This window comes from Phallusia mammillata, chromosome 5 (assembly GCF_965637545.1).
Source record: "Phallusia mammillata chromosome 5, kaPhaMamm4.hap1.1, whole genome shotgun sequence".
NCBI classification, from domain to species: domain Eukaryota; kingdom Metazoa; phylum Chordata; class Ascidiacea; order Phlebobranchia; family Ascidiidae; genus Phallusia; species Phallusia mammillata.
Genome location: NC_137256.1, coordinates 17,072,976 through 17,099,726, shown reverse-complemented (window position 1 = coordinate 17,099,726; position 26,751 = coordinate 17,072,976). Strand labels below are relative to the sequence as shown.

Below are 26,751 nucleotides of genomic sequence, written 5' to 3'. Positions count from 1 at the left end.
AACAGTTTTCCATGATACAATGCGCACCATCAACTTTCTATTGCTTTTTAAGGAAAATCTACTAACACCATACCTCACGGCAGACCTACATTTGGCTAATTTTCGATAGGTGGCGCAAAGAGCACTTTTGTCATTTGAAGCAATACATCTCCAAAAATGCTCACGGTTAGGACTATTAGGGTCGCGGTAAGGCATTAGCATTCAAAATTCAATAAAACTAACAATAGAAGTTATAGTTTGTATTGAAAAATAAATAGTAAATAATTCCGCTCCTGCGCCACTTATAGAAAATAAGCTAAATTTGGGTCTGCCGTGAGGAGTGGTGTTATTGGCTCTACCGCATTTTTAAGCCATAAACAACTTTTTCAGGTGCAAACCTTCAGCAAAATGTCTCTATACGAATGCATGCCATTTTGGAACTGCTTTAATTAAAGGCCTTTTTTTATTTTTTATTTTTTTAACAAAAATTATCTGCCTGATTTAATTCCGGGGTGAGAATTCCCAAAACATCAACTGTTGCAAACATGTGATACTTTATATCAACTGTTCCAAAACTTTGCAAAGCGTTTTTTGCAGGGTCGCCAAGGACAAGAGCTTGAGATTATATTGAATTTTTTATGTCATATCGAGTTTTTTAGTACAACTTTTTGTAGATTTGTAGATTTTTTTTTAACTTTAGTCTACTTTACTCTATGGACCAACGCTCTTTTGTGTAACTACAAATAGCAGTTGATTTCAATGGGGTTTTGGTCTTATTGTTTGTGATTAGCCGGATCAATATTTGGATATCCCAGATAGCTCTGTGAAATTATATCAAATTTACCCGCCACGTCGTAATAGCGATAAGTTTGGAAAAATTAACGTAACTTTAAACTGACGAATCCAAATTTCCGTTTGTGTAATAAATATTTAATTACAACAACGCATTTACGTTGGTCTTCAAGTGGGCAAGCAAATTGTAGGTACCTTTAAAAAAAACTGAAAAGTTTGCGGATCACCTTGTATATTTAACGCTTAAGTTGACGACAAATTGCGAAATCGCAATTACGAAACTAATGCAGTTTGAAACAATGATTTTTAAATGTTTGTGAAAAAATGTGTGCCGCCCCTTTGTTTTTACTTGTAGGTAAGTTTGACACCGACCAATATTCTCAAAACATGTTTAACATTAACATATATAATGTTACCTTTTGATATCTGTACATCCATAACCACATATCTGCGCTAGTTTATTGTACAAATAGTATAACGTGCGTTATAGCAATGGCCAAAGGACCAAAGCAAAAGGTACGATTAAAGAAACTAAATAAAAAGCAGTACGGTGAAAATGTTTGTTATTTATAGGTTTATCAAAAAAAAGCAGTACACTACATAATGTATTGAGAAATCCAGGTTTCATTTGACTTTACATCAGTACAACAAAAATTGTGACTCGATGTCTCCCCCTAGTGGCCAATGGGAATCTTGTACCATTTTGGAACTTTAAAAGCTCCGTTGTCGATGCCACTGTCTTGGTTTTCTAACTCGTCTTCTTCCTTTTTTCGTCTCCTCCTTCTTCCCAGAGGATAGATCCAGCAACATCTGCAACACGCCAGAAGTACAAGGGCAGCTCCCAATGCTGCTGCTATGATCAGAAGTATCCATCTCCAATCCAACAAGTTTTCTGATACACAGGCGGAACATATTTATTTGATCCGCTTTATAATTGTGATAAATCAATGAATGTGGGTAACAACTGTCACAAATGTTCTAGACCGCCCATGACAATATCCCGCAACCCAGTTACCACAGATCATGGGTAATTTCTGCTCGTCTCGAGTCTATGGTTGCAGACGCTATTGTGTTGTTATTGTTCTATTGTGCCAGTTTTATCACATCGCCAAAACTCGCTATATACAGTGTTCATTGTTATTATCTTCCGGAAATGGTCATAGCGAGTTAACGCCTTTTTCCCCGAATTGTAACGCAAGATATATAAGCGCCCTCACCCAACGATTTAAGATATAGAATATAAGATAAAACAGAGATAACTCCGAAGTAGCGCCGGACTAGTGAATTTGTTGTTTTAATTACGTGTTGTTGGACGTGAATAAATGTGAAAGGAAAGGTTTGCTGCCGATCAGAGTACACGTACGTTAGCTATTAAGGAACTTCCGATAGTCAGTCCCAATCTTTTGCGTACCCGTGAAAACGGAACGTGACAACAACACAAAAATGCCTGGCAACAACACTATACTCACATTTTAGAAGTGAGCAATTGAGTGTAACTATTGAAGTTTGGGTGAAGAGTTACAACCTAACAGTTTGTTTGTCTTGCGAGTATTTTCTTTGTCGTCTTATAAATGCCATGTCTAGGAGGACCCTTGAAAAAATCAAGGTGCAGGCGAAAATGTGGTTTGAATAGGTCACTTCCATAAGGACATGAATGATAAGATTACTATAGGGTGTGGATTTTTTAACATTATCCTTGATGTAGGTTTCATGCTTATATAAAGGTTTATTTTTTGCGATAAATACGTTTGCCAGCGACTGCGCCACGTTGTGGTGTGTATTAACTGCAACATTTTCCTTTTTTTGGTTTATTGTTTTCTCACATTTGTTTGTTCCTCAAAAACATGGAATAATCACTTACCATTTTTTTCCTTTTCCAGCTGGACTTCAACACTTGCTACCAGATGAGCTGTAGACTCAAAGACCTCTTGCTCAACGGTCTGGTTAAAAGACGAAGTCTGTCTTTTTAGTCTGTAATACCGACAAATAAACAAAACGATACAATTATAGTTAACCTAATCGTGATCATAAAGTTTTAGCATTTAAACGTTACCAAATAAATTCAGGGAAATCGATTTCTGTTTGACACCCACAAAAAGAAGTTTCTCTAACTATCTTATTGTTTCAATGTAATGGCAAAAATCTTTGCTACCATTTGTGCATGTTTATGTCATTCCATAAGAACACACATCATTCATACTGTCATTGTACAGCTAATGTGTACTGAAAAAAACTCTCCAGATATATTTCCAACCTACTGTTGCTCCTACATAAGTTTGCCACAAACTTTCGCAATACCGTTATTCAGGATCAAACCGAATTTAAATATTAACTCACTTCAAAGCTTTTCATGAGGTCTTTTATCACAGGATATTGCATTTTTTTAAACATTCACCACAAAATTTATTTGTTGTATCTAGTAACTCGAATTCATGGGAACGAGGCTCAAATCTGCCGTCAAGTAAAACCTTACCTTTTCCCGTAGTTCACGTCACGCCTCCTTCTCACCGGTGACGTCACGCATCCACGGGAACAACGGGTCGTTGTCGCGGAATCAATGACGCAGACCACAACGTAACACTGCCAACGAACAGGAAATTAAAATTTTGGAATACGTGGAGAGCAGCCTATTCGATTTTTCCTAATTTCCACTAATATATGTACTAAAAACGTTATGCTTTTAAGAGTTGCTATTTTTCAAGAACACTTCCTTACATGCGAAACCAAAATATGTACATTAATTCGCGTTTTTTTATGTTTTCAACTAGGCGTTTTTTTCCAAACAATAAGCATGAAAAAAAAGTTTTTTGGAACCTTCATAGTACGACAGGCCTATTAAAGGGGTTTAACACCTTCAGTGGACCTGGAGTACTATGATTTATCGATAAGTATGCCGTGATCGCTGGTCTGTATTGACGCTTCAGGGCTGATCCCAGTGTGAACATATTCATCTTAGCTTTTTGGAACTTTCTTTTAAGTGCAGCACATACTGTTGTACAATACAATTACCTTGATTGCAACATTGGTGTCGTTGGTTAAACCAGGAAGAGAATCAACGAAGCGGAATGCCTTGATGCTGAAACGGTTGTGCATCGGATTGGTTGATTCATATGACCGCATTGTAAAATCGCCAAGACATCTGATCAAACAACATTTTCAACATTTAATTATCAAATATATAGCACGTATATTTTGGTTTATAATTCATTTGGGCTCATTTTCTTTCAATTCCATCTGTTTTTAATAAACTCTGTATCGCGGTGCCATTTTTTCTCATTGGGAGATATCTGTTTTACAGACCAAATTACCAACAAGAGTTTCTATTTATTTGTTTGGCAAGTTATACCATAAATATCGGAGCTGATCAAGTCATTTTGGTCACTTCTCTAGTTACTTTCCTGACCTTTAGATATTTTTTATTCAAAATTGTATTGTAAATGAAAACATTTGTTTTGATAATGATGTGTATTTTCTCCCCCGAACAAACTGCCACCCACTCGTTCTTTAAGGATTATAAGGTTAACATCAGGCATAATTAATGTATGTCTTGACACTTCTATCAAAGGCAAGGGCGTGCAACTGTCCAAACTGTTTTGACGAACCAATGGCGATAACTAATGAAGCGCAAAGGTCTTTCATCGGTACATGTCACTTTTCATCGAACTACTGCTATTATTGTGCTGTTTCGGGTGCCTCCAAAGTTTGCTAAAGGAAAGCCAAACCCATAAGATATCGAAACTATATGTCAATCTCACGAACCGTAGCGAGAAAAGCAGATTGCTTCAAATATGCCTTAACTACGCCGTAAAGTTTTCAATATACGTAAAAAGATTGATTAATCCATATTGTCATAGGCGTAACGTTTGGGCTTAAATGATTAGCTGTTGGCAAGCGAATAGGCAATTCACTTCACAACCGGAAAACTGGGAGTGTTATCGTCCTTGGGTTTTAGTTTTATCGATTTCTGCTAATAATGCTATACCTACATTATAGTGTAAAGATCTTTCCAAAGTTTTGCCTATTTTGTTTTTCGGCGTTAATATGTGACAAAGATGAATATTTGAACAATAACACAAAAATTTACCCGTTTTCAATCAAGGTATATTGTTCGGGCGTACTTCCTTCAGCAACAGGAGCGGTGGGTTCAGCTATGCAAGTTTCCGTAAAGAGTTCAACACCTGAACCACCTGTTGCTTCGATTGCAAAGTAGATGTCCGAGTTAAGTGGGTATCGAACCGGTGTATCACCACGTACAACCTGTAATGAATAAATGCATATTTACCAACGCAATTTAGGTGATACTCTACATATTTTACTACAGATTTATACTTAAAGGTCAGTCCTGCACGTAAATGTTTGTCTGAGCAGGGCATTTTTTTATGTTTATTTATTAGTTTTTTTACTTTAGGGGACAGCAGGGGCTAAGGCGATAATTTTGTTTAATCTGCGAGTTTTAAATGGGTGGATTTAACATATCCCACGTGATCAAATGTTTTACTCGACTTGAGTAATATGTTGGACTTCATCTACAAAAATTTGTGTTTATACAAGTAGTTTTGTATAAGGTTGTACCAAATCAATTAATTGTAATTTTGTTTGATCGATTCAAAACTGGAACGTCAATCACAGAACCTGAAAATCATTTTTTTACATTATTATAGAGTACAAAATACTACAAACCCAAACTGGACTCGATTTGATTTTTAAACTTTTGGTAAGTAATTAATTAAAACAGCCGTACCCCAAAAGTTTCATCAAAGTAGAACATGAAATCAAAAGTGAAGAAGCCAAGTCCGGGAACAGCCAAAAAGTTGACGAAATCATCCAAAGGGTCAAACTCCGAAGAGAGATTGTTGTACTTGGGAAAGGAACAGACCACAGAAACAACATAACCTGTTCCTCTGGTAATCGTTGTTCCCGTATCAGTTGTCCAAAATTTGACGTTGTTTGTGTACTCGATCGCCGTGCTGCTATCCTAAGAAGGGGTTGGTTTTTGTCATTTTTTATATCAGTAATCGTTATGGGTTAATTTGCAAGAAGAAATGTATGAAAAAATACAAAATGTGCGCTCAATTCTGATTGCGATGCTTCGTCGCGCTACATGGGATAAAATACATTATGCTCCATCAAATTTTAACATAGTTTTCTGGTGATAATTTTTATTTCAAAGGAGTTGTTTTGAATGATCATTTAATTCATAAATGTGTCAAAATATAAAGGGCTGTCATACTCTATAAGGCTATAATTCGCTAAAGAAAACGTCTGCAAAGAAGGATGAACATAATAATTGAAAAAGCAAACAAAAGAGTATCCAACTTACGACTATGGAACTGCCGCATAGGTTCAAAGAATATTGGAAGTTCGTATGCGTTCCGTTGTCAGCAGGACGGCAGTTTGAAGGTATGCTTTCGGGCGAATTGATTGGATCAAAATCGTTTACTGAGATGATTCCAGAGCTTGCGCACTTATCCACAGAAATTTTAGCCAGACCGTCTTCACAAAGGAGCTGGACTTCAGCTAAATAAACACGTGTATTTTGTTTAATATACAACAGAAGGTGTGGAAGTCAATGTAATCATTTAACTAAACACTCAATTGGGCTTAATTTAAGTTGACGTTTTAGGCCATTCTCTTGGATTTGACAATACGGATCGTGATGGTATTACTATTTGATAACATTAAATAATGTAAAAAAAATATTTTGTTTCTATTGTAAGCCAAATCAAAATCTCAAGCACCTATTTAAAACTTAATAAATCTATCATCGTCATACAATTCTTGTGACAAATAATAAATATACGTTAGCGCAGATCAACATTTACAACAAGATCAGTTCCTTATTCAAATAGAACAATAATTTACTTAAGTTTCCACTTACGTATACAGTTCTTTCCATCCCTAGCCAAATGCCAGCACGCGTTTGTACATGAGCACGTGACCGGCGTTCCGCTTGACCAGTTGCATATGTCACTGCAACCGCCATTGGCTGTCAAGCATGGATTTACTTCTGATGTGGTTACAGCCGCTGTCGTAGGGTCTTCAGCAGCCGCCGTCGTAGCTGTGGTTGTAACATTGGTTACTTCTGTGAAAAAAAAAATTTCTAAAATTTTCACAATAGCCAAATGTGTTTGAATTGATAGCGAAAGTTTTGGTGGAAGTTTTTTCCGCGCTATTTAATTAATATGTGCAAAATTAAGCAATTGAAATTAGAAAATAAAGCCGAAATACAATGTAAAAGTGACAGTTTTGCATTTCAAAATTATTTAAGAAATACTCGTCGAAAATGAAATACCTTCGACAGTGATGGTTTTGCACCTTTGATTCGATTCAGTCCTGTAAAAAAGACAGCGTTTGTTTCTGCTGTTAAAACACTCTAAAATTAGCTAAAAGATATTACAAACAAATTCAAAATTATGAAAGAGTTTTCATGTACCCGCTAGCAAGCTCTGCTGTGAAGCATACGGTGTTTTCTCCCGTGTATACAGCGTCTGCAGTCCACGTAAAATCGGCGGTGTAAGTGTCCGCTTCTCCTGCCACCGCAGTAACAGATGATGAAGTGACAGTGTTTAGACCAAAGGCGGTGATTTTTGTGACTCTATTTTTGAATGTAAAATTTGAGTTAAAAAATGTCAACAGTTTTCTGACATTTTTTCGGATTTTAAAATGAGGTAAATCAAAAACATTGTGTGTAAAGTGCTAGTACGTGAAAACTCAAACCTTGGTTACAAAACTACCAAAATAATATGAAGCAAAGTATAACATCTGCGTGCCTGTACGAACGTTAAGCATATAAAGTTGTCTAATTACAATTTCATTTCAGAAAAAAAGATATTAAAGCACTTACGTTGATCCGGTTGCGGAAGCTACAACATTTTGAGAGAAAACTGTTCCTGTGTTGACGACAGCAGAATCACCACCACTTAAATCAGCTAAAACCGGCAAAGTGGTACAATCTGCCAAACCCGCTTCAACTAAAATATAAATGTAAAAACAAAATAAGGACGCCATATCTTAACATTGAATTATGTAACACTGTTCCGTTAAACAAAAAAAACGGTCTTGAAGCCGATGTACACCGATGCATTTGAACATTGTGGCGATGTGTAGATATAATGGTTATGTTATCGATTAAACCAGTGGTCGGCAACCGCCGGTCCGCGAGGAGTTCGTTACCGGGCTGTATAGTTTTTCAGGTTAAATGTTTTTGAACAGTTTGCCTATGTATTCCAGGGATAATAAACTAATTTATTCGTTTTCATTGCTGAATATTTGTAGTTTTTTGAACGCCGGTCCGCGATAAGTTTTCAGTTTCAAAACCACAATACAATACAAAATACAAAAAAGTTGCCGAGCCCTGTGTTAAACAAAACTATTGAACAAAACTAAACAATGACCTATGCATTGTCGGACCTTGTTTTAAGTCCAAATCATGCCCAATTTTTCTTTAGCTGCAAACAACTAATTTGCTCTTTTAGTAATATGTATCCAGATGACTACAAAGAACAGGAGCAGAAACTGACTTACTTCGTATTACAAATTGCAGAGAAACTCGGCTTAATCTGGTGGACGTGGTGACGGTGTCTGAGCCCACTGTGATGTCTGATACTGGAAAGTCTTCGATGAACATTGATACAACTATATCACCAGTTGTGACAACCCCGCCACCGTTGTATGTGATAACGCACGTGGACTAAAAATAAAGGATTTTGGATTGAAAACTGTTATCGTTAGATTTTTAGTAAAGCGCGTTTTGTAAGGTATACATCGTCGATTTAACATAATCAATTTTAAGGGCATGTTTTCATACAACTTAATTCATGCTGCTTTTTACCTGATACATTCAAATATTAAAACCAGAATGGCAAAAAATGATAGTTATGCAATTTTAAACATGTTTTAACGTCATGGTGTCGCTTGTATGATCTATAGCTGCTCTGTACCACAAATATAGCCTACCTCAGTTAAAGTAATGTGAGAACTATCGGTACAAAAGTCTCCACAGTGTGCGGTGTCTGTTGGTAATCGACATTCAATATTATCTCCATCTTCGTCACGTACAAATATTGGAATTTCCCTTTCACACCCGGAGTTTACACTGAAAAAAATTAACAAGTAATACCAGACGGTACCCATATAAAATAGTTTAAAACGCCACTTAAACTGGTTTTCACCCTTGAAACAATGAATATCTCTAAATTTTGAACTCGTTTTTACAAATACCCGATAAATCACAGATTAGCAGGTACTTGGCCGAATGGTCCGGCGCGCCTGACCCATGTAAACACAAATTCATCGGGATTTGTCCCCGGCAGCGTTAAGTTCGAACCCCGTGGAAAAAAAACATTTGTGGAAAAACAAAAATGATTACAAACTTACAGAACTAACAAAGTAGTTTGGTTTATCTTCATACTTTGCAGGCAGTTTTAAGACTTTTTTGCCGGTGCCCAGTGAATAATTTCCGAACTATGAGGATCAGTCAAGCGTAACTCACGTGATCACAGGTCGGAGCACCGTGATTGGTGGAGAGTTCACTTTTCCTGTGTCTGATCTAAACCGTGTGTCGATTTCCGTGCTTAAAATTCTATTTACAATTGAAGGGGGTGGTCCACGGTCAAATCCGTTTTGTGTTAAACTGCCACAGGAAAAGAAAAAATAAATTAACACTAAAACAGGTTTGTGGTTTTACGAAACTTTATTAACACCAATCACGATTGGAGGGTGTACAAAAGAGATCGAAAAGTTATTTTTTTAACGATTAAGTTACTTGTTTAAACCTAGCACAAGAAGTTATTATGTTTATTTAAACCGAAAGTTTGGGCTAAATTAAATCGGTAGGTATTACCCTGAAAATACCATAATGTCTTTAGTTAATATAAGCTAAAATATTCAAAACCATAGTGGGGTGTGTTGCAATTAATTCTTTAAAATTTTTGCACAAACTATTTAATCCCAAAACTTTAAATATTATAACACTTACGTAGGTGTGGCCGTTGATTCGGAAAGCAAATATGTTTCCTGGGCATAGTTAATAGACCAAATTTTGTCGCTGTCCGTTTGAATACATGTACCTTCGCTGGATGACCATGGTCTACTACAACCAGGGCAATTATCCCAACTGCTTGTGCCACCCGACGGGCCGCATGTTGCATCATCAAACACAGCGCTCGTCTCAAGAGTTACGTCCTACAAATTTTGTTTTGTGTATTTTGATGTAGTAACTGAGAATGCATTTATTACTAGTGATGCCAGAAATTGAAGTATAATAAATGCTATTTAATGAAATCTAGGCAACATACGTGTTTAAGTTAAGAAAAACATAAATTCATAACTGGGATCAGCCCTGAAGCGTCTATGCAGACCAGCGATCACGGCACACTCATATGCAAATCCTTCAATGGGCCTGGCGTACTGTGATTAATTAACATACGTGCTATACCAATAGTTTTAACTGCATGATGCAATCAGCGGTAAACTACTGTTGATTTTTTAAAATAAATTTAATTTTATGTGGAGTAATTATGTGCGCTATTAGGTTGCATAGTATTTATTTCCCATTTTTTTGCACAAACAAATCGGAAGGATGCAATTCAACAAAATAAACATCTTCTAAAGTAGGTTGTATCATCAATGTATAAAACCATTTTCCCATTTCGATCAAACAACGTCGTACTATGCAAACGTATTTGTTAAAACTTACTGTCGTGCTTCCAGGAATCGGACGCCATCTTAGATATCCTCCCAATGTTGCGGCACAAACCGTTTCGATTCCAAACCAAAGCAAAAGGCAAACGGCGCGTACTGCTTTCATGTCGAGACAATACTTTACAAAAACCAACTTACAGAAAAAAACAATATTCTTGACTTTTATTTTTTTATTTTTTCAGTGTAACGTTTTTTTTTCAACGTTTTATCCTATTTTTAACGAACGTATATGCCGTTTTTAATTATAATAAGTTGTTTTAGGAGTTTTTTTTCTTTTAGGGTGAATATTTTTGACATGAAGAAAAAACTACGAATATACAAAATGCTATAAGCAGCATATTGCAAGATCACTGACAATATTCGCACAAACAATGCAACATGCATTTGTTATAATTCCAACCAAATGTAACTATAAAAAACAGCAGGTAACATTTACAATCAACCAGTGACTTGCAAGTTGCAAAACCTCTCACACCGACTCACGAGTCTGTAAAGCTGAGCGACTCCTAACGCCAATGCTGGGCGCAGATGTGCAGTACATTATGTCAACTGCATGTTTTATAGGCCAACAAACAAAGAAAAAACTTTCGTCGACATATCCGCTATTGGCGAGAAACGCAGCTGCGTTCCCAGGGCGCGGTCAGAACGCAGTTTTTGGAACTCCCGCCCAAGTCCCAAGTACGGCCGCAAGTTCAAAGGTGGCTGTCCGTTAGCTTCAAGCACGCAATCCCATTTCCGGCGCGAGTTCGCGATTAGTTTCATCACTCCGCGGCTTTTTTCATTACGTTTTCCCGCGGACGAGGGGTAGTTGACCTCGAAGAGCCGCGACACGGATAGCGTTACGTAAGAGAAACGTTTAGTTTTGACTGAGTGACGCATGTTCTCAAAATATGATTGACCCCTTTTCCAATAACGGCCCCAGGTGCACGCACGCGAACCCCTAAAACGGCTTCATTGCGGTTTTGATACATTGTTTAGAGCAGTGTAAAAGCACAGACTTCCTTAAACGAAACATCAAAGTTACATGGTACAGTAAACTGAACAAGATCGGTGTTTCCGGGGTGTTATAAAACAAACAGTTTTGCAATTTTGGGGTTCGTTTCTTTTCGTCTTGTCACAAACGAAAGGTCAATTCCATTACGGTCTGTACAAACAGATCCACCTACTCAAAACAAGCATCAAAAATTTCAAATAGACTGCCCTAAATTCGGCCCAAGCATTTGAATGCCTACACAGGCTTTCGTAAAACATATACTCGTGTGTTTGAATCCTTCGTAATCTTGTAAAGGGATTGTGTGATTTGAAGTATTTGTTGTATTGATTCTGCTGTAAACACCGAAACAATGCGTTGCTAAAAGCGTCCTTTGCGGTGTTTGGGGTACGTTGTTTATTTCCGCAAGCACTTCATACGTTTCCTGTTAGTTTTATGTGGGGCAGAACAATGTTCCTTAAATCTAGGTTTCCTAAAATTTTGCGAAAACTTTACAAAAATAACAGTGAAGTGGATTTAGCTAAAAACTGTACTATGTGTTTATTTATTATTTGATCAAGTCTATTAAGTTGTTTTTTAACTAATAACACTCGTTTCGTACATAAACCAACCAATTCTATTTGCTATTGTATTGACACATAACGAAAGTAAGTAAATGTTTTGCGACAAGTAAAATGCATTTTTAAGCGTGCTTGTGCCAAATTTCAAAAAAAAATTATGTACCAGTTTTGGCATGTTTTGTCATACTCCTTCTGTTTCTCTTGCTATGCTTGATGCAAATGAAAGAAAACACAAGGTAAGGCGCCAAACAAACATGGAAACTAAAATCACACAATAATAAAAAAATACGATATAATTGCAATAAATATATAGTCATGATACATAATGTAACAGTTTTCATGACCACATTATAAAGTAGTATTTTGCGAGTTGAAAACGTACTTTAAAAACAGTTGGTTATATTAGATACGGCGTGTAGCTGCCTGCAAAACCAACAACAATGTTGGTACCGCGATAAATCAGCGAAATGGTCAAGACTTTTGCGATTTGCTTTGCCGTCACGTGACCATTATTGTCTGTCACACCCGACTGCACTCAAAGGATGACGTGCCACCAGCTCCGTGCTCGTGACATTTGCCGACAGCCGCATCGTCAGACGCCATGACAGCGTGAAGATTACGGATAGCTGTTGCGTTGCTGCCGCTTCGAACTCGATCGTGCTTATTGGCCGCATTTTCAGCACTGAAACGCCGCAAAATTCGCAGTTGCAGTCGTTGTCCGCTTACAACAACGTACAAAACAAGACATATCATCAGGACGACGGCAGACACAAAGGCACTGATAATGGTGGAAAAGTGGCGTGAAAAGAATCCATCAACGTGATTTGCAAATGTGCTTCCTGTTATGAAAATTTGTGTTTAAACCCATACCAAATTCGTATCAAAATGTAAAGAGAAACAACTTGATAAAATCGGCAACTTACTTTTGCCCGAAATGAATGGTCCAAGAGATAGAAACTGAATATCAGCAGAGCGCCGTTCACGATTTTGAGAAAACACTGACCTTCTACTTCGGTTACAGCTCTGGCAAAGAATACAAGCACAAATGAAATGGGTTCATATGTTAAGCATCGACAGCTTTTGAACACCGAGTGCCATTTACTTCTATGTGACTTATTGTCAACTTTTTTGTGTAATATTGACTTGTGCAAGTTGATTTCGGTATTAACCATAACGCAGACCAGAGTTGACCCGGCCTGAACCGGAAAGTTCAAGCCGGAAATTCGATCCAAATCTAATTAAAAAAGCCCGATTCAAGCCCGGAAAACAATATTTTGAATGTAAAGTCAGGCCCGAATCATGCCCGCTTTCTTAAAACACAAGCCCAAACTTGGCCCGAAGACCTACAGGTCTGATGCAGAAAGATTAATACGAGTAGGGTGCACCTTTAGCACTATCAAGCCACATTATACTGAAAACAACTAATACAGTAGTTTTCAATATGACTGAAATTACATGAATATTAAATCCTAAATTACTTTGCGTAACAAACTACTCCCAACTTCTCGCTTTTATAATGGACGTGGAAAGTTTGATTATTACACCTGTGCGAACAAGCAATACGAAAAACCTATTTGTTGCAGGTTATTAAATTGTAAACGGGAAGCGTTGCTATAGATATATTGTTTTTCAATGACACAAACGAGTTTTTTTTGTGTGGTATAAACGACGTACCCTTTGGCAATCCTCTCCTTGATGTTGTGCACAGAGGTCTACAGTGCAGTGAAGGTAAGTAGTGTTGTAATCAACAAAACCAAAAACTTGAGATTGGAAATGTGCAGTTTTTCCCTGTCCGTTTGATGTCACCTATGATACATAACGAATTTTATAAAATTAGGAATAACAGTAAATTTTTTTTGGAATAACAGTTGATAAAGTGGTATTTGAAAATAGTCCAAAGGAACACTAGCAGGCAAAGTAAAATGTTTAAATGTTGTGTTTGCTGTGATTTTGGTTAACTTACCCGAACAGTGTCGGCAACTCTTCCAGGAATGGGACATCTGAAAACAATTTAACTCGGGTTTACTACTGTACACAAATCGGAAAGTATGTGCCTTTGGAAACAATATTGAGCTTTAAATGTAAAGTGTATGGTTGCAACTGTGGACTTATGATTTTCTATACTGCTCAGGGTGAATAGAATATTAAAAAAAAACTTTTACAAAATGCAATACCCGTCGTCGATGAACGTGTAACCATTTGGATCACTTCCACTGTTTGATGGAGTCGCCCAACACTCATTAATAAGAAGAATTAATCTTTCATCATCAGCTGTCAATTTCACCTGGGGAGGCAAAATTATTATTATCTTGCATTTCATTTTTTTCAGGTCAATAACAGGATAACAGTTTGTTTGTCACATTAAATTTCAAACAGTTGTGAAGCAACTCAGAGTATAAATATTGTAAACCATATATTTTTAACTGTTACGAAACGATAGTCATTGAAGTTAGGATCAAAACTGCAGTATCGGTAGCAAGTTACTTTATCATGTTAAAGTTAATTTGCAAACTTTAAAGCCAGTTTTAATTTTTTAAATTATGATGACTCATTTGACTACGAACCTGGACGTATAGAGTGTCGGTTGTTGCGTACACAGTCTCGTTGCTGATCTTCGTGTAGCTTGAGTCAGTGTAAAGATGCATTTCAACTACAAATGTTCCTGTGCCATTGGGTCCAGATATGCTGATTACACTGCAATGAAAAGTTTAACTGGTGTCCAAATTTTTGGAACTACTGTTCAGTTGGACATTCATAGTCTGGACATTCAAGTTTTTAATTTTGGAAACTAGTGAAAGCACATAAACGCAACATGTTTTAATCCATTACAATCGACCTTTTGAAATTGTTATTTTAGCATGTGAGGAAACGCCTAATGTTAACTGGGTAAGACGCGTATTTAAAATATAATTAAAATACAGCACGGTGGTATAGGGTTTCTACGAATGATATTTGGCAAATATATAACTTACTTTGTTTGTGGCACATATGGTGTTGGGAGAGCAACGGTAAGATTGCTTAGATATGAGCATGAGAAAGGAACGCTGACAAATGTTCCCAGGTAGACTCCGCTATCCACGGCATTAGACAACACGTTGGAGTACGTCACGTGGGTACGATTTTTCTGCGAATACATCAACAAAGATTTAAAACTCTTGCGATAAATATCTGAAAACCTTTCTACGGTTTTCAGAAACATTGCCAGAAACCAAGGTAAAAACAAACGCAGAGAGCACTCATAATATACAGTATACTCAACAGAGAAATTACTTTTTTCAAGCAGAAAAAAGCACCTTTATCGAAAGCCCATCGAGCTATAAAAGTCTAGAACTCTATATGTTACAGGAAATTATGAAAACGTTCAAACAAATGTTTGTTTGCTTTCATAAGCGATACAAACACTTTGTTTATTAACAAACCAAATAAGTAATAAAACTCTGTGATAAACCACATTTGGTTAAACATATATATAAACATGAAAAAAAGGAATATTTTAAAATTTTGCTTTATATCCAAAACGTACGCGCACGACTGTTCCACAGGATGTAAGATCGTCGATTTCAAAGATCCAGTGACTTCCCGAAGAAGATGACTTTACCCCGACGCAGCTCCGGTCATTGAGATGCAGATCGGGTAAGAAGATGTGTTTCATCTTGTAATATTCTGCAACTACTTCCACCGAGATGCTTCTCGATGTACAACTCACTTTCACCGGGGAAACTAAAAATTTAAACCTAATGTCACAAGTTTCATACTTTATTGAAAAGCGCCACAAACGTGCACTTCTTGCGTAAGAAACAGCATGTTTTAATTTTAATTGCCCCTAATATCACGTAGACGCGAGAGATCCGAGGTGCAAGTATTTGTGCAATATGATTTTCAAATTAAATTTTTGACTGCTTGCTCCGAAGTATGTTATTGGCGAACAGCTTTGTTCCAACTAACCGCAGTTTCTTCCTTTGCTGCTGTTGTCATACGAAGTTTCGTTGCACACACAAGAGTATGTTGGACCTTCATGAATACAAGTTGCCAGTGGGTGGCAGTCGTGAGTTCCCATCGCACACTCGTTTGGTGCTGAATAAAATATTATGTTTAAAAATCGATGTAAACAGTCAAAACCAGCACTATTAAAGGCACAGATTATAAATAGTCACATATTCAATCAGTATACATTTGGCTCCTTGTCGCCTCTTAGCGACCAATAAAACTTACGTTGTCGACACTGGCTTCCATCCCACCGCAGATTTTTCCGACATTGACAATCATAAGACCCTTGGTTGTTGACGCACACTTGTGTATTTGTGTCACACGTTGCTGTGCCCAAAACACATTCGTCGATATCTGTAAACGTTTTCTGGTGTAATTTGATGAAATTGCGTGTTCGCTATATTTGCGAATTTGAAAAATTACGCACCTTGACAAGATCCATTTTTCATCTCATAGCCCGATAGGCATTGACAAGAGTAGGAACCCAACGTGTTGAAACACTTTGCATTGTCTTCACATAGAAACTGATTTTCCAAACATTCATTGATGTCTGAAAAAGAAACATTTTTTTCTATTTGCAATGGTCGTCCCATACAAGTAAATGTAAAGAACGAAAGTGAAGAAGTAATGCCAGTTTTATCGCAAGTTATTAGACAAAGTGGTTGTAATGATATACATCGGCGCTCTTTGGTAAAATTTGTTATTTTTCAAAGCAAAACGGCAAACGTAGGGAGACAGCAAAGAATAAGGTACTTTTGGATTTTCTCATATTGAGTTTGTCACGGTAATCAAGCAAACATGAAAACAGTAACCGTGGTTCTAAACCAGGGGTCCGCAAATACTTTCTGACGCGACCCTAAAAAAATTGCTCTAAATTCTCGCGACATAAGCATTTTGTTGGCATGTAAGTTTGTGGAAAATAATAAACAACTAAATGACAATATTAAGACTAGTATTATGCTATTGTCAGTTGATATTTTCACATTAAACAGTAGGTAAACGAACGTATTTATTCTAACAAATGAGAACCGCATGCTTGCACAGGTGCGCTTAATTTATTAGTATTACATTGTTACATAGACTGTATGTAACAGTTACATAGTCATATCATAAGGTTGGAAAAGCCGAAGTTCATTAATGCTGTAGATGCGATGCTTATATTCATGGGAAATTTAAAATATTTCGCGACCCAGACTGGAAGGTCTCGCCACCCAAATTTGGGTCGCGACCCACTATTTGCGGACCCCTGTTCTAAACTACCAGATACACGAGAACTTCGATATTTCTGTTCACTCATAACTCGTATTGTTCAGTTGTTTGAAAATCCTACCTGCACAATGAGTTCCATTGCCAGAGAAGCCATCAAAGCAGTAACATAAAAACGAACCAATTACGTTACGACACGTGGCGTTATCGTCACACGGATTCGTTTCACACTCGTCAATATCTGCAAAAAACATTCAACTAAACTTAAAAAATAGGAGACTATAGGAAACAATGACATGTGTCAAAGTAAATTCGTAATACATGTGACCATTATGTTGATTTCTTGACACATACGTCAAATTAGGTGATAATTAGAAAGCATATTGTTTCAGTTAAAGTAAAGACGTAAGATATTGAGGTCCAGATGAAATCTTTCCTTTTGTTTGTCGTTTTCAATTATCATAAAAGCTACAAATCGATATCCCAAACCTCTCAACTTGGATTTTATGTTGCGACCTTTTATCTGGCAGACACACGACAACTGGTGTGTCGAAACGCAGTCATGCGTAACGGATTAGAAATCATAATATCTGACTTATGATTAAGCTCTTAATGTCTCAATATATTAAGGTAAAAACACAAATCAATTCGTCTGTCATGTCAAATTTCGTTCGTCTAAATGATTTATAAAAACTACTGTTTTATGGTTAAATGAATGTTTTAAACCTCTTATTTGTATTTATCGGTAGTAACTGACCTTGACAATGCGTTCCGTTTCCGTCAAAACCTTCGTTGCATTCGCATAAAAATGAACCAACAAAATTCGTGCAAGTTGCATTGTAATGGCATGGACTTGTATTACATTCATTGACATCTGAAAACACAAAACTACATTCTGAAATGTTAATCCCAATTATGTATTACTTATCTCCTTTGAGTATATTGTTATCAAATACTGCGCATAGGCTTGTTTTCATACCTGATTAGTCAATTGTGGCAAACAACGCACCGTTTGCAAACTCCATTTGACCCCATCATACAAATCATCAGAAAAAAAAAACACGGATCTGTAAACGTCCCTGGTATCTTACGCATGACCTTCTTATGCGAAAGGAGATTATTATGACATGCACTGCTTTAAATCCAGCGCTCAACAACATAGTAAATCTAACTATTCCACTTAAGTTTCGTAATCCTCCTTGCGACGGCTGCGGTAACTAACAAATACTGATCGATTTTTTGAGAAATACTCGCAAAAAAACATCAAATAGCCTGGTCAAATAAGATCCTAAGGATGATAAAAAACGTATCGGGCACATTTGCGCATTGTCGATAATTTTCAAGCAGTAGTTTTTTTTAGCTTAAGTTTTGTGTTTTTCCTACCATATAGCTCTTTCCCCTTTGTTTCCACTTTACAGTGATGATAGTTAAGGTTTTTTTTAAGAACTTGAAACGTTAAAAAGTTCGTACCTTGGCACATTTGTCCATCACCGGAAAACCCTTGCAAACATTCACATTTAAAACTTCCCCCAGTGTTAAAGCAAACAGCATTTTGGTGGCAGGATTTGAAATCGCATTCATCAATATCTTAAAAATGAAATAAGACCAATTAAATTTTCGAAGATGTTTACTAAGTAGATTATACAAAACAAAACAAAAACGTTACAAATATAGCAGATAAATAACTTATAGCATACATAACTTTCTTTAAATTTAAAACAGTTAAAAAGTCCCCTATACCTTCACAGAAAATGCCATTGCCAGAAAATCCAACATTACATGTACAATTATATGAGCCAGGTAGGTTGGTACATGTACTGTTCGAACTACAGCTGTGCTGGTTAAGTTGACATTCGTCAACATCTGAAAAAAATCAATTGAAATTTTTTGATACTTTAATAGGTATAGCGTTTTCAGTGCACAGCAGTGCTGCAGTTTAACATTCGTTTTTTCTCAAATTTTAAATCAGTAACTTATTACATTTACTCATTGAAAAAACATACATGTATTTTTTTAAATAAACGATTTTTAAATACCTAGGCATTGGGATCCGTTGCCATGGTAGCCATCGTCGCATCGACACACAAACGAGCCCGGCTGATTTTCGCATTTTGCGTTTTTATGACAAATGTTTGCTTTGTTGGTCATACATTCGTTTATGTCTGCGCAGGTAAAAAGAAAATTGTAACATCTAACTAAATCAAAATCTGAGTTCAATAAAGGCGTGCCTTCGGTTTTAGTTGAAAGGACAATAGATTAAGCGCTACTTATCCAAATTCAAATCAAATAGCTTTGCTGCACTAAAACCATTGTACACCAACCTTGACAATAACTTCCGTTTCCAGTAAAACCTGATGCACATTCACACGAGAAAGTTCCCAACAAGTTTGTGCAAGTTGCCTTGTTATGACACGGGTTCGTTTCACATTCGTTTAAATCTGTTTCACAATGGTTAATATTGTAAAACAAAAAGTAATAATGTACAGTTGATCATTTTCTAGTTAAATATTCACATGAGACACCAGCAAATGTTTAAATAACTCGTTTCTAAGCAAAACGTTTTCGATTGCTACTGGATACACAAATCCATGGTGACTTAAGTAACTGACACCATATGTTTCATGACAGTCATCTGGCCATGCGTAAGTCGTTTTGACAATTTGTAGCTCTAAACTTGAAAAACTTGCAAAACAAAATCTAATCTTTTACACAAGACTTTGCACAAGAGGTTGGTAGTTCATGTATACCTTTGCAACTGAAGCCATCTCCAGTAAAACCGTCGTTGCAAGAGCATTGGTATGAGCCTATCACGTTAGCACAGCTGCTGTAGTTACTGCATTTGTGAGCGCCAGAAGTACATTCGTCGACATCTGTCAAAGTGTAGCAAACAAAAGCATTTTAGTCAATTTCTATTTCTCGTTTCGTCATTTTCTGATAGGTTTTTCTAGACAACATATTGATAAAAAACCCACCATTGCAAGTCATGTCAATTTCCGTGAAACCTACATTACAATTGCAAACAAATGTTCCAGGTAGGTTAAGGCAAGACGAGTTAGGCAGGCAATCACTGATGGTAGCGTTTAGACACTCATCGACATCTGTGAAGAAATAAATAAACAAAAATTTAGCCTAAAGGGTTAAACCTTTTTTTTCACAGGCTAAATCTTCTTTTCATAGTTTTTTCCAACGTGAAGTTTTATAAGAGCAAATTAAAAATAATGTGTTTTAGCAGAAAAACAGACTAAACTGTTGTTACATCATATACCTTTACCCAAATATTGCAGACCTTCAAAATAAACCAAGATATATTCACTACTTGTTTAAAATTGCATGTTTTCTTCACAACGAACTTAATGGCAGTAATTATCCCTAATTCACTTACCAGTGCATACATATCCGTCACCAGTAAATCCTTCGTTACACATGCAAGAGAAAGAACCAGGAAAATTTGTACAAGTGCTATGCTCGCTGCAATTGTGGCTTCCAACTTTGCATTCGTCAATATCTGCCGTAAAAATGATATCATTAATTTAGACGCGAATGTCACTGGACCACCACCCCTTTTTTTAAGTAAGTTTCCCCGAGCTGCAGGCTAAATAAAATACATTTTCTTTGATACATGCTTATTGACCGAAACCGCTTTTCAGCATGTAAAGCAGTAATCTTCACTAGTGCATCGAGCGAGATTTCGAAGTGTGTCGCGAAATATCGGCAATTTTAAAATTCAAACATACTCTGGTGTTATAGAGCTTGATGGCGAAACGCAGACGCGTGTGGCCATGTTTAAAAGCTGATTTTGCTCATTTGTCAAAAATTCGATTTTCCCCACCATTTTTACAAATTTCTTTTCTACAAAAAATTGGTGTTTTAAAAGTTTGAGAACCACTGATGTAGAGACATGTATACGGCACCGTAAATAACAGGGTATATTGTGAAACACAACTCAGGAATTTATATAGAGAAGAATTGGCACCTTGGTTTTGTATTTGTGTAATTGTAGATTAACAGTCATACTTTCAAAACGGACTTTGGACTGTTTACTACGGCAAAGAGGTTAGCCCTCGATTGCACCTAAATTTATTAAGACTTCCTCATCAAGTACAGTATAACACAATAATACATCTCACCCGAACAGGGGTCAGACATGTTGCCATTCTTTGCGTGTCCCTCGTCACACGCACACTTGTAAGATCCCAAAGTGTTTATGCAAGTCGCATTCTTGTTGCAGATGTCCAGAATAAGGCGACATTCGTCGATGTCTGCAAGACACGAAGTGATGTTAAATATACGTTATCACTTTCTCGACAACAAGTTTACAACATGCATAACTGAAAACATTGTTAAATTACATATTTGTGTGCGTTTATATGTCACTGTTATTTTATTTTCCAACAGGCTATCGTTGCAACCACCTCACCAATTTTTTTTTAATAATTATTACATATGTTTGCATAAAAAAGATACATTTAGTCGTAATTGATGAGCATAATGACTTCAGAAATGATCCCCCATTAATGTTGGGACTTGCATGATTATGTACGGTAGCCAGTCTTTAATGCGATTGTTAGTTGCACAATCAGACTGTTAATCTTAATTAGTTTTCACTAGTTTTTAAAAAAAATACTGAATCCATGTATTCTAGGCAAGCTTGCGTATGTGAAGTAATTGAAACGAAAACGTTCGTTAAAAATACTTTCGCTTACCCGATGCTTTTCCTTTTAACGACGTTAAAAGTTGCTTTAACTTTGTTAAAACTTCACTTGCTGTAAGATTCGAACCTGATATCGTCACCAGGAATTGATTGACAGCTGAAAAAAAAAAATCTTTTATGATGAGGTTTAAATACACAACATGTGTGTACACATTTTTATGCTTAAGATTTCCTGTATGGTTTTAACCCTAACAGTCCTTGACATTCAGGGACATATGTACGTGTTTAATTCCAACACTTGAATTAATCGCATCCGAATGTTAATAATTGTCGCTTCCCAATGAAACTAATAGTGCGTGATAATTTTCGTTGAGTAAAAGGAAATAGGATTATGAGATATTGAATCAATGCGATGTTTGGTGCGTTTTTAAGTGGTTTGCACGTGTAAAGCAACTGTCATTCAGAAAAACATGTAGACCTACTCAGCAAAGCACGATACGTTTTGTGAGATTATACATTTTTATAATTTACAAATACACACCTTTTATACAGTGGTTGTCCAACTTTTTCATTATATTTTTAAAACTGTCCCTTTGCCACTATTTCAAGGGCTAGCGGTCGTTAAGCCTGAATGTATATTTCAGAAAAACGAAAGTTGATTGTAGGATTTTAGCCGGTTGTGCAAAATTTCGAAAAGACAGCACGTGATATAACAGACTGGACAAAATCATTACCATTGTGCGCTAACAATTGCATTTTTGTTAGTTGTTATCCAGTAAAGGCTATTGTTCAGCAATGGAGACAGTCGATTATCAATTCTACTTTGATTTGAACTTTTGTAGTGTCACAAACTGACGCAAAGTAAGATTATAGAATTACTTCAACCTCTTCGCGCTCCCCTCCAAATTGTCTCACGGACCCCAGAGAACCGCTGCTCTAATATCACATTCTTTTGTGATTATTTCTTTTGATAATTTTATTCATTACGAATATTTTTATACTTAACTGTACGTTTTTATTAATTGGTTGTCGTGCCTATTTTATAAATGTCATATTTTCAGTTTGACGTGTTTATATTTGTGTTAGGTTTAGGCTTGCTAAAAGGAAAAGCGTATTTATTAACTGTTGGTTCGTTGCTACTGTTCACAAACAACTTAACGTCGACAAAGACTAAATTTTGATTGTAATAATTATTATTTCTCATGTAAACGACACTTTTAACATTAGACAGTTTTGAAAGGCAAGTTTTTTCTTTGTGTGGTTGCTTTGGACAAAATTTATAGTATAAAGCAACCTGGTCCAAAGTAAAAAATGGGTTCAGTAACTGTTTAAAACAATAAAATTTCGAAAAAAAATTTTGATGACAATTTGGACAGTAATATATTTGAAACCTTTCAACCAATATATCAAGAAAACATGGTTAAACTTACTGTTGATTTTGTCACAATTGTTGCAATTAATAGCCACAAGAAAGAGAATCAGAACGCAATTGACGTATTTCGTCATTTTGAAGGAAACGTCAATCCGTGATACAACAAGTTTTGACATCTGAACGCTGGTCGCCCGTCAACTTGTTATTTAGTCAACAATCCTAACACCTTGTTAGTTCTAAAAAACATATAAATCAGATAACGTTAATCACAGTATTAAATCCAACTTTCTGGTATAAAACCAATTTAAAAAACTGTTTTTTACGTCATCTACTGTTGTATTCTACACACATAACACAGCGTAAGAAGTACACTCTTTCTGATTTGAAATGTTTATTCATAGAAATAACGTACTGAGAAGTCATAGCCTTATTGCTTGTACACTTCACCGCGCGAAGTACAAGACAAAATGACTGATAAAACCTCGAGATAATTGAGATACATTCCTTTGTACATAAAACCACCTCTAATCGGATGGGATAAATTCTCGTTCATTAAAGTGGCTTTAATCGGATCAACATTATATTGCATCGATGTAAGCCGATCTTGTATGCAATATGTGGATGTCCGAACAGGGTGGATTAACTTATCCTCAGATTAACTGTTATGTGGGAAAGAATTTCTTTGTTTCAAAGAATAAAAACTTATTTTACTCAAAACAGACTTTGTCTAATAAATGTTTAACAATGGTAAACTAAAAGTTATCAGTTCAAATATAATAACACAATGATTTTCGTTGGTAAAAACAACGAACATTATTTTGTCACTGATAATGTAACCATTTTTTGCCTGCCTGCAAAAAGTGTGTTTTGATGGCAATGTTTAAGAGATTACAAAAGAAAGTTGTCAGTTTTTCTGTAGCAAGAACATTTTGTCGTTGCTGTGGCGACTGAAAGCCTGATACGTATATTCCAAAGTCACTGATTTAAATAACTTCAAACAAAAGTAATTTTCAAATTTTCACATAAAAGCGAGGCCTTTTTCCTGTTTTCTTACCAATACTAAGTTACTTGACAGATTTTCATAAAAATACATGTATATATATACTGTTTTTTTTTAAGGTTTGGTTTGGGTGACCGCTAAGTAGTTTTAAGAGACCGCAAGTGTTTCATTTAAATACCAAAAAATAGCCATATTTACTTAAACGAAATTTTGGGAAACCGCTGGAGAAATTTGGGGGACCGTTTCGGTCCCCCAAAACACCTTAAAAAAACACTGTATATATACATACTAATTGTATACGTTTTTAAAAGCAGCATTTATGCTCAACATATAGGCCAGTAACGGTCCAGGACAAAGTTGGCTTTTTTGTCGGGTTCGGGCATCATTCAGGTTTGACTGCACGCTCGGTAACATCTGAGTCATAATTATTTGACTTGGTAAATCTGGCTTTTGGATTTAATTCAATTTTTTACTAAAATTTGGTTTTGGACCGGGTTTGGCCTTTGGGTTCGGGTCCTAATTACGGGACAGCCTACAACTCTGATACAAGAAGATGTGCAACAGTGGTTATAGTGCATGTTTTTACAAATCACCACAAAATATTTTCAAATAGCTAGAAAGACATTGTTTTGATTCTGTATACCAGCGGTTCCCAAACTGGGGTCCGCGGTCCTTTAGGGGTCCGTGAGACCATTTTGGGGGGACCGCGAAGCGGTTGAAGTAATTCTATAATCTTATTTGGCGTCAGTTTGTGCCACTAAATAAGTTTAAATCAAAGTAGAATTGAGAATCAACTGTCTTCATTGCTTAACAATAGCCTTTATTGAATGACAACTAACAAAAATGTAATTGTTCGCGCACAATTGTAGTGCATTTGTCTTGTCTGTGATGTCACAAGCTGTGTTTGGATAACTTTTATGCGCAATTTGCACAACTAGCTAAAATCCTGAAATCAACAGTTGTTTTTATGAAATACATATTTAGGCTCAAGGACCGTGAGCCCTCAAAATAATGGCATATGGACCGTTTTGAAAAAAATACGAAAAAGTTTGGGAACCGCTGCTGTATACAGATTCAAAGCCACCAGAACAGAAAACAAAAATCAAAAGTGGGGGAATATAGAGCTAGGCCTATAAGCCACCTAATTCCTGTTATCATATATATGCACCACAGACTAACTTAAACATACGCCACTTTAAGGCTGATATTTACTTTATACTGAAAATACTGCACCTATTCTAAAGCATTCCCTGTCACATTCTAGAGCAGGGGTTCCCAACCTTTTTACGATCTCGTACCACTTCGACGCTCTGTACTGCCACGCGTACCACTTCTGGCAGAACAACTAATTTGATCGAATCATATTCTATTCAAGAGAATAATATTGGCCTACTAAAATAACACTAAAGAGCCGCAATTAACTTTTTTTGTTTACTGTCCACCAATTGGTCAACAAAACCAGATAAATAAATGATAAAGTTGTGAATCCATGTTTTTGTGAAAAACAACGGACGCTACTCGCGTACCACCTGAGAAACCTTTGCGTACCACAGGTTGGGAACCCCTGTTCTGAAGCGTTAGTTGTATCGATTCGTATTTGACATGACAATCAAGAAAAAGAAAAAAAGCGATCGTCGTTTATCGTCAGGAATAAATACAGGGGAGGGCAATACTATCGTCACATCCATAGGCGCCGAGTTTTACAAAAATGCAAGGTGGCGAACGAAAAATATGAAGTCACATCAAGTGACGTCACAAATGCGTGCAGCCACAAGAGCTCTAACAATAAGCCCAACAAACTTCCAACAGAATGCAACATTCACCAAAGTAAATGCAAAGATGTGTTCGAAATAATATTTGATTTGGAACACGTTGCTGTAACGTTTATCATCCAAAAAATGTTTCGTCAAGGTGTTGTTGCTTTATATGACCTAAGATAACCATTTATTACAAAACATTCGCATTGCAAACAATAATGACCAAATATCACTGGCAAACAATTGTGTGTTTGACGTCATAAAGGAGGTACTAACGAAACCAGGTTGTATTTTTTAGGAATGTTTTGTTGCTTTTTCGGCAGCACGCTTGTTTTTAAAGCAAAATATACCCTGTTTTTGATGAGACTTTTCCATGTTTCGTGCAACACCGCTACAAACTAACCTAAATATCCACGGAGGCCGCCACCGTGCTCTAGAAATCCAAGGCGGCGGCGCCACCAAATCGCCGTTCGGGAAACAAGCCTCTTTACATGGAGCGTTTAAGCGTATTCGATACGCTTATTCGATACGCATTTCTCTCGTTTTCGAAAAAGAAAAAAAGGCAAAGCGTATTAGACTTCTCCGATTCTCGATGCGCTCGGTACAGGTGGTTTGAATATACGCTTAGGCGCCAATACGCTTAGGAGAACTCTTTTGTGAACAATTACGTCAACTTGAAACCATATGTTGTTTGTTTAATTTGGTGCCGAAAATAACGGAGAAATTTGTGGCTAATACTGAACGAACGTTCCAT

The 26,751-nt window shown here is 36.5% G+C and overlaps 2 protein-coding genes and 1 long non-coding RNA gene across 3 annotated transcripts; 1 reads left to right on the top strand and 2 right to left on the bottom strand.

The window, feature by feature from the left end:
• Positions 1-1,211: 1,211 nt before the first annotated feature.
• Positions 1,212-10,607, bottom strand: LOC145229925 (uncharacterized). Its single transcript, XM_080095269.1, has 16 exons — positions 10,469-10,607; positions 9,749-9,954; positions 9,263-9,403; positions 8,728-8,866; positions 8,296-8,461; positions 7,616-7,742; positions 7,205-7,366; positions 7,064-7,104; positions 6,650-6,853; positions 6,092-6,288; positions 5,513-5,746; positions 4,856-5,028; positions 3,781-3,910; positions 3,245-3,351; positions 2,633-2,742; positions 1,212-1,663 (listed from the first exon to the last, which is right to left on the bottom strand). Exons 1-16 carry the CDS (start codon positions 10,577-10,579, stop codon positions 1,446-1,448), a joined length of 2,466 nt encoding a protein of 821 aa, XP_079951395.1. The 5' UTR covers positions 10,580-10,607; the 3' UTR covers positions 1,212-1,445.
• LOC145229926 (uncharacterized) lies at positions 2,021-4,618 on the top strand. The gene is made up of 2 exons (XR_013860514.1): positions 2,021-2,249; positions 2,652-4,618. It is a non-coding gene; the product is annotated as an uncharacterized LOC145229926 (long non-coding RNA).
• A 1,471-nt stretch (positions 10,608-12,078) lies between the features above and the next one.
• LOC145230304 (uncharacterized) lies at positions 12,079-23,472 on the bottom strand. Its single transcript, XM_080095692.1, has 23 exons — positions 23,299-23,472; positions 21,921-22,025; positions 21,345-21,476; positions 20,600-20,722; positions 20,190-20,315; positions 19,965-20,087; positions 19,539-19,655; positions 19,254-19,379; positions 18,958-19,080; positions 18,688-18,804; positions 17,975-18,091; positions 17,342-17,458; positions 16,439-16,561; positions 16,237-16,365; positions 15,970-16,098; positions 15,548-15,744; positions 14,997-15,148; positions 14,589-14,718; positions 14,199-14,308; positions 13,988-14,024; positions 13,699-13,830; positions 12,948-13,047; positions 12,079-12,863 (listed from the first exon to the last, which is right to left on the bottom strand). The coding sequence occupies exons 1-23, from the start codon at positions 23,414-23,416 to the stop codon at positions 12,544-12,546; spliced, it is 3,003 nt and encodes a 1,000-aa protein (XP_079951818.1). The 5' UTR covers positions 23,417-23,472; the 3' UTR covers positions 12,079-12,543.
• Between the last annotated feature and the right edge of the window lie 3,279 nt (positions 23,473-26,751).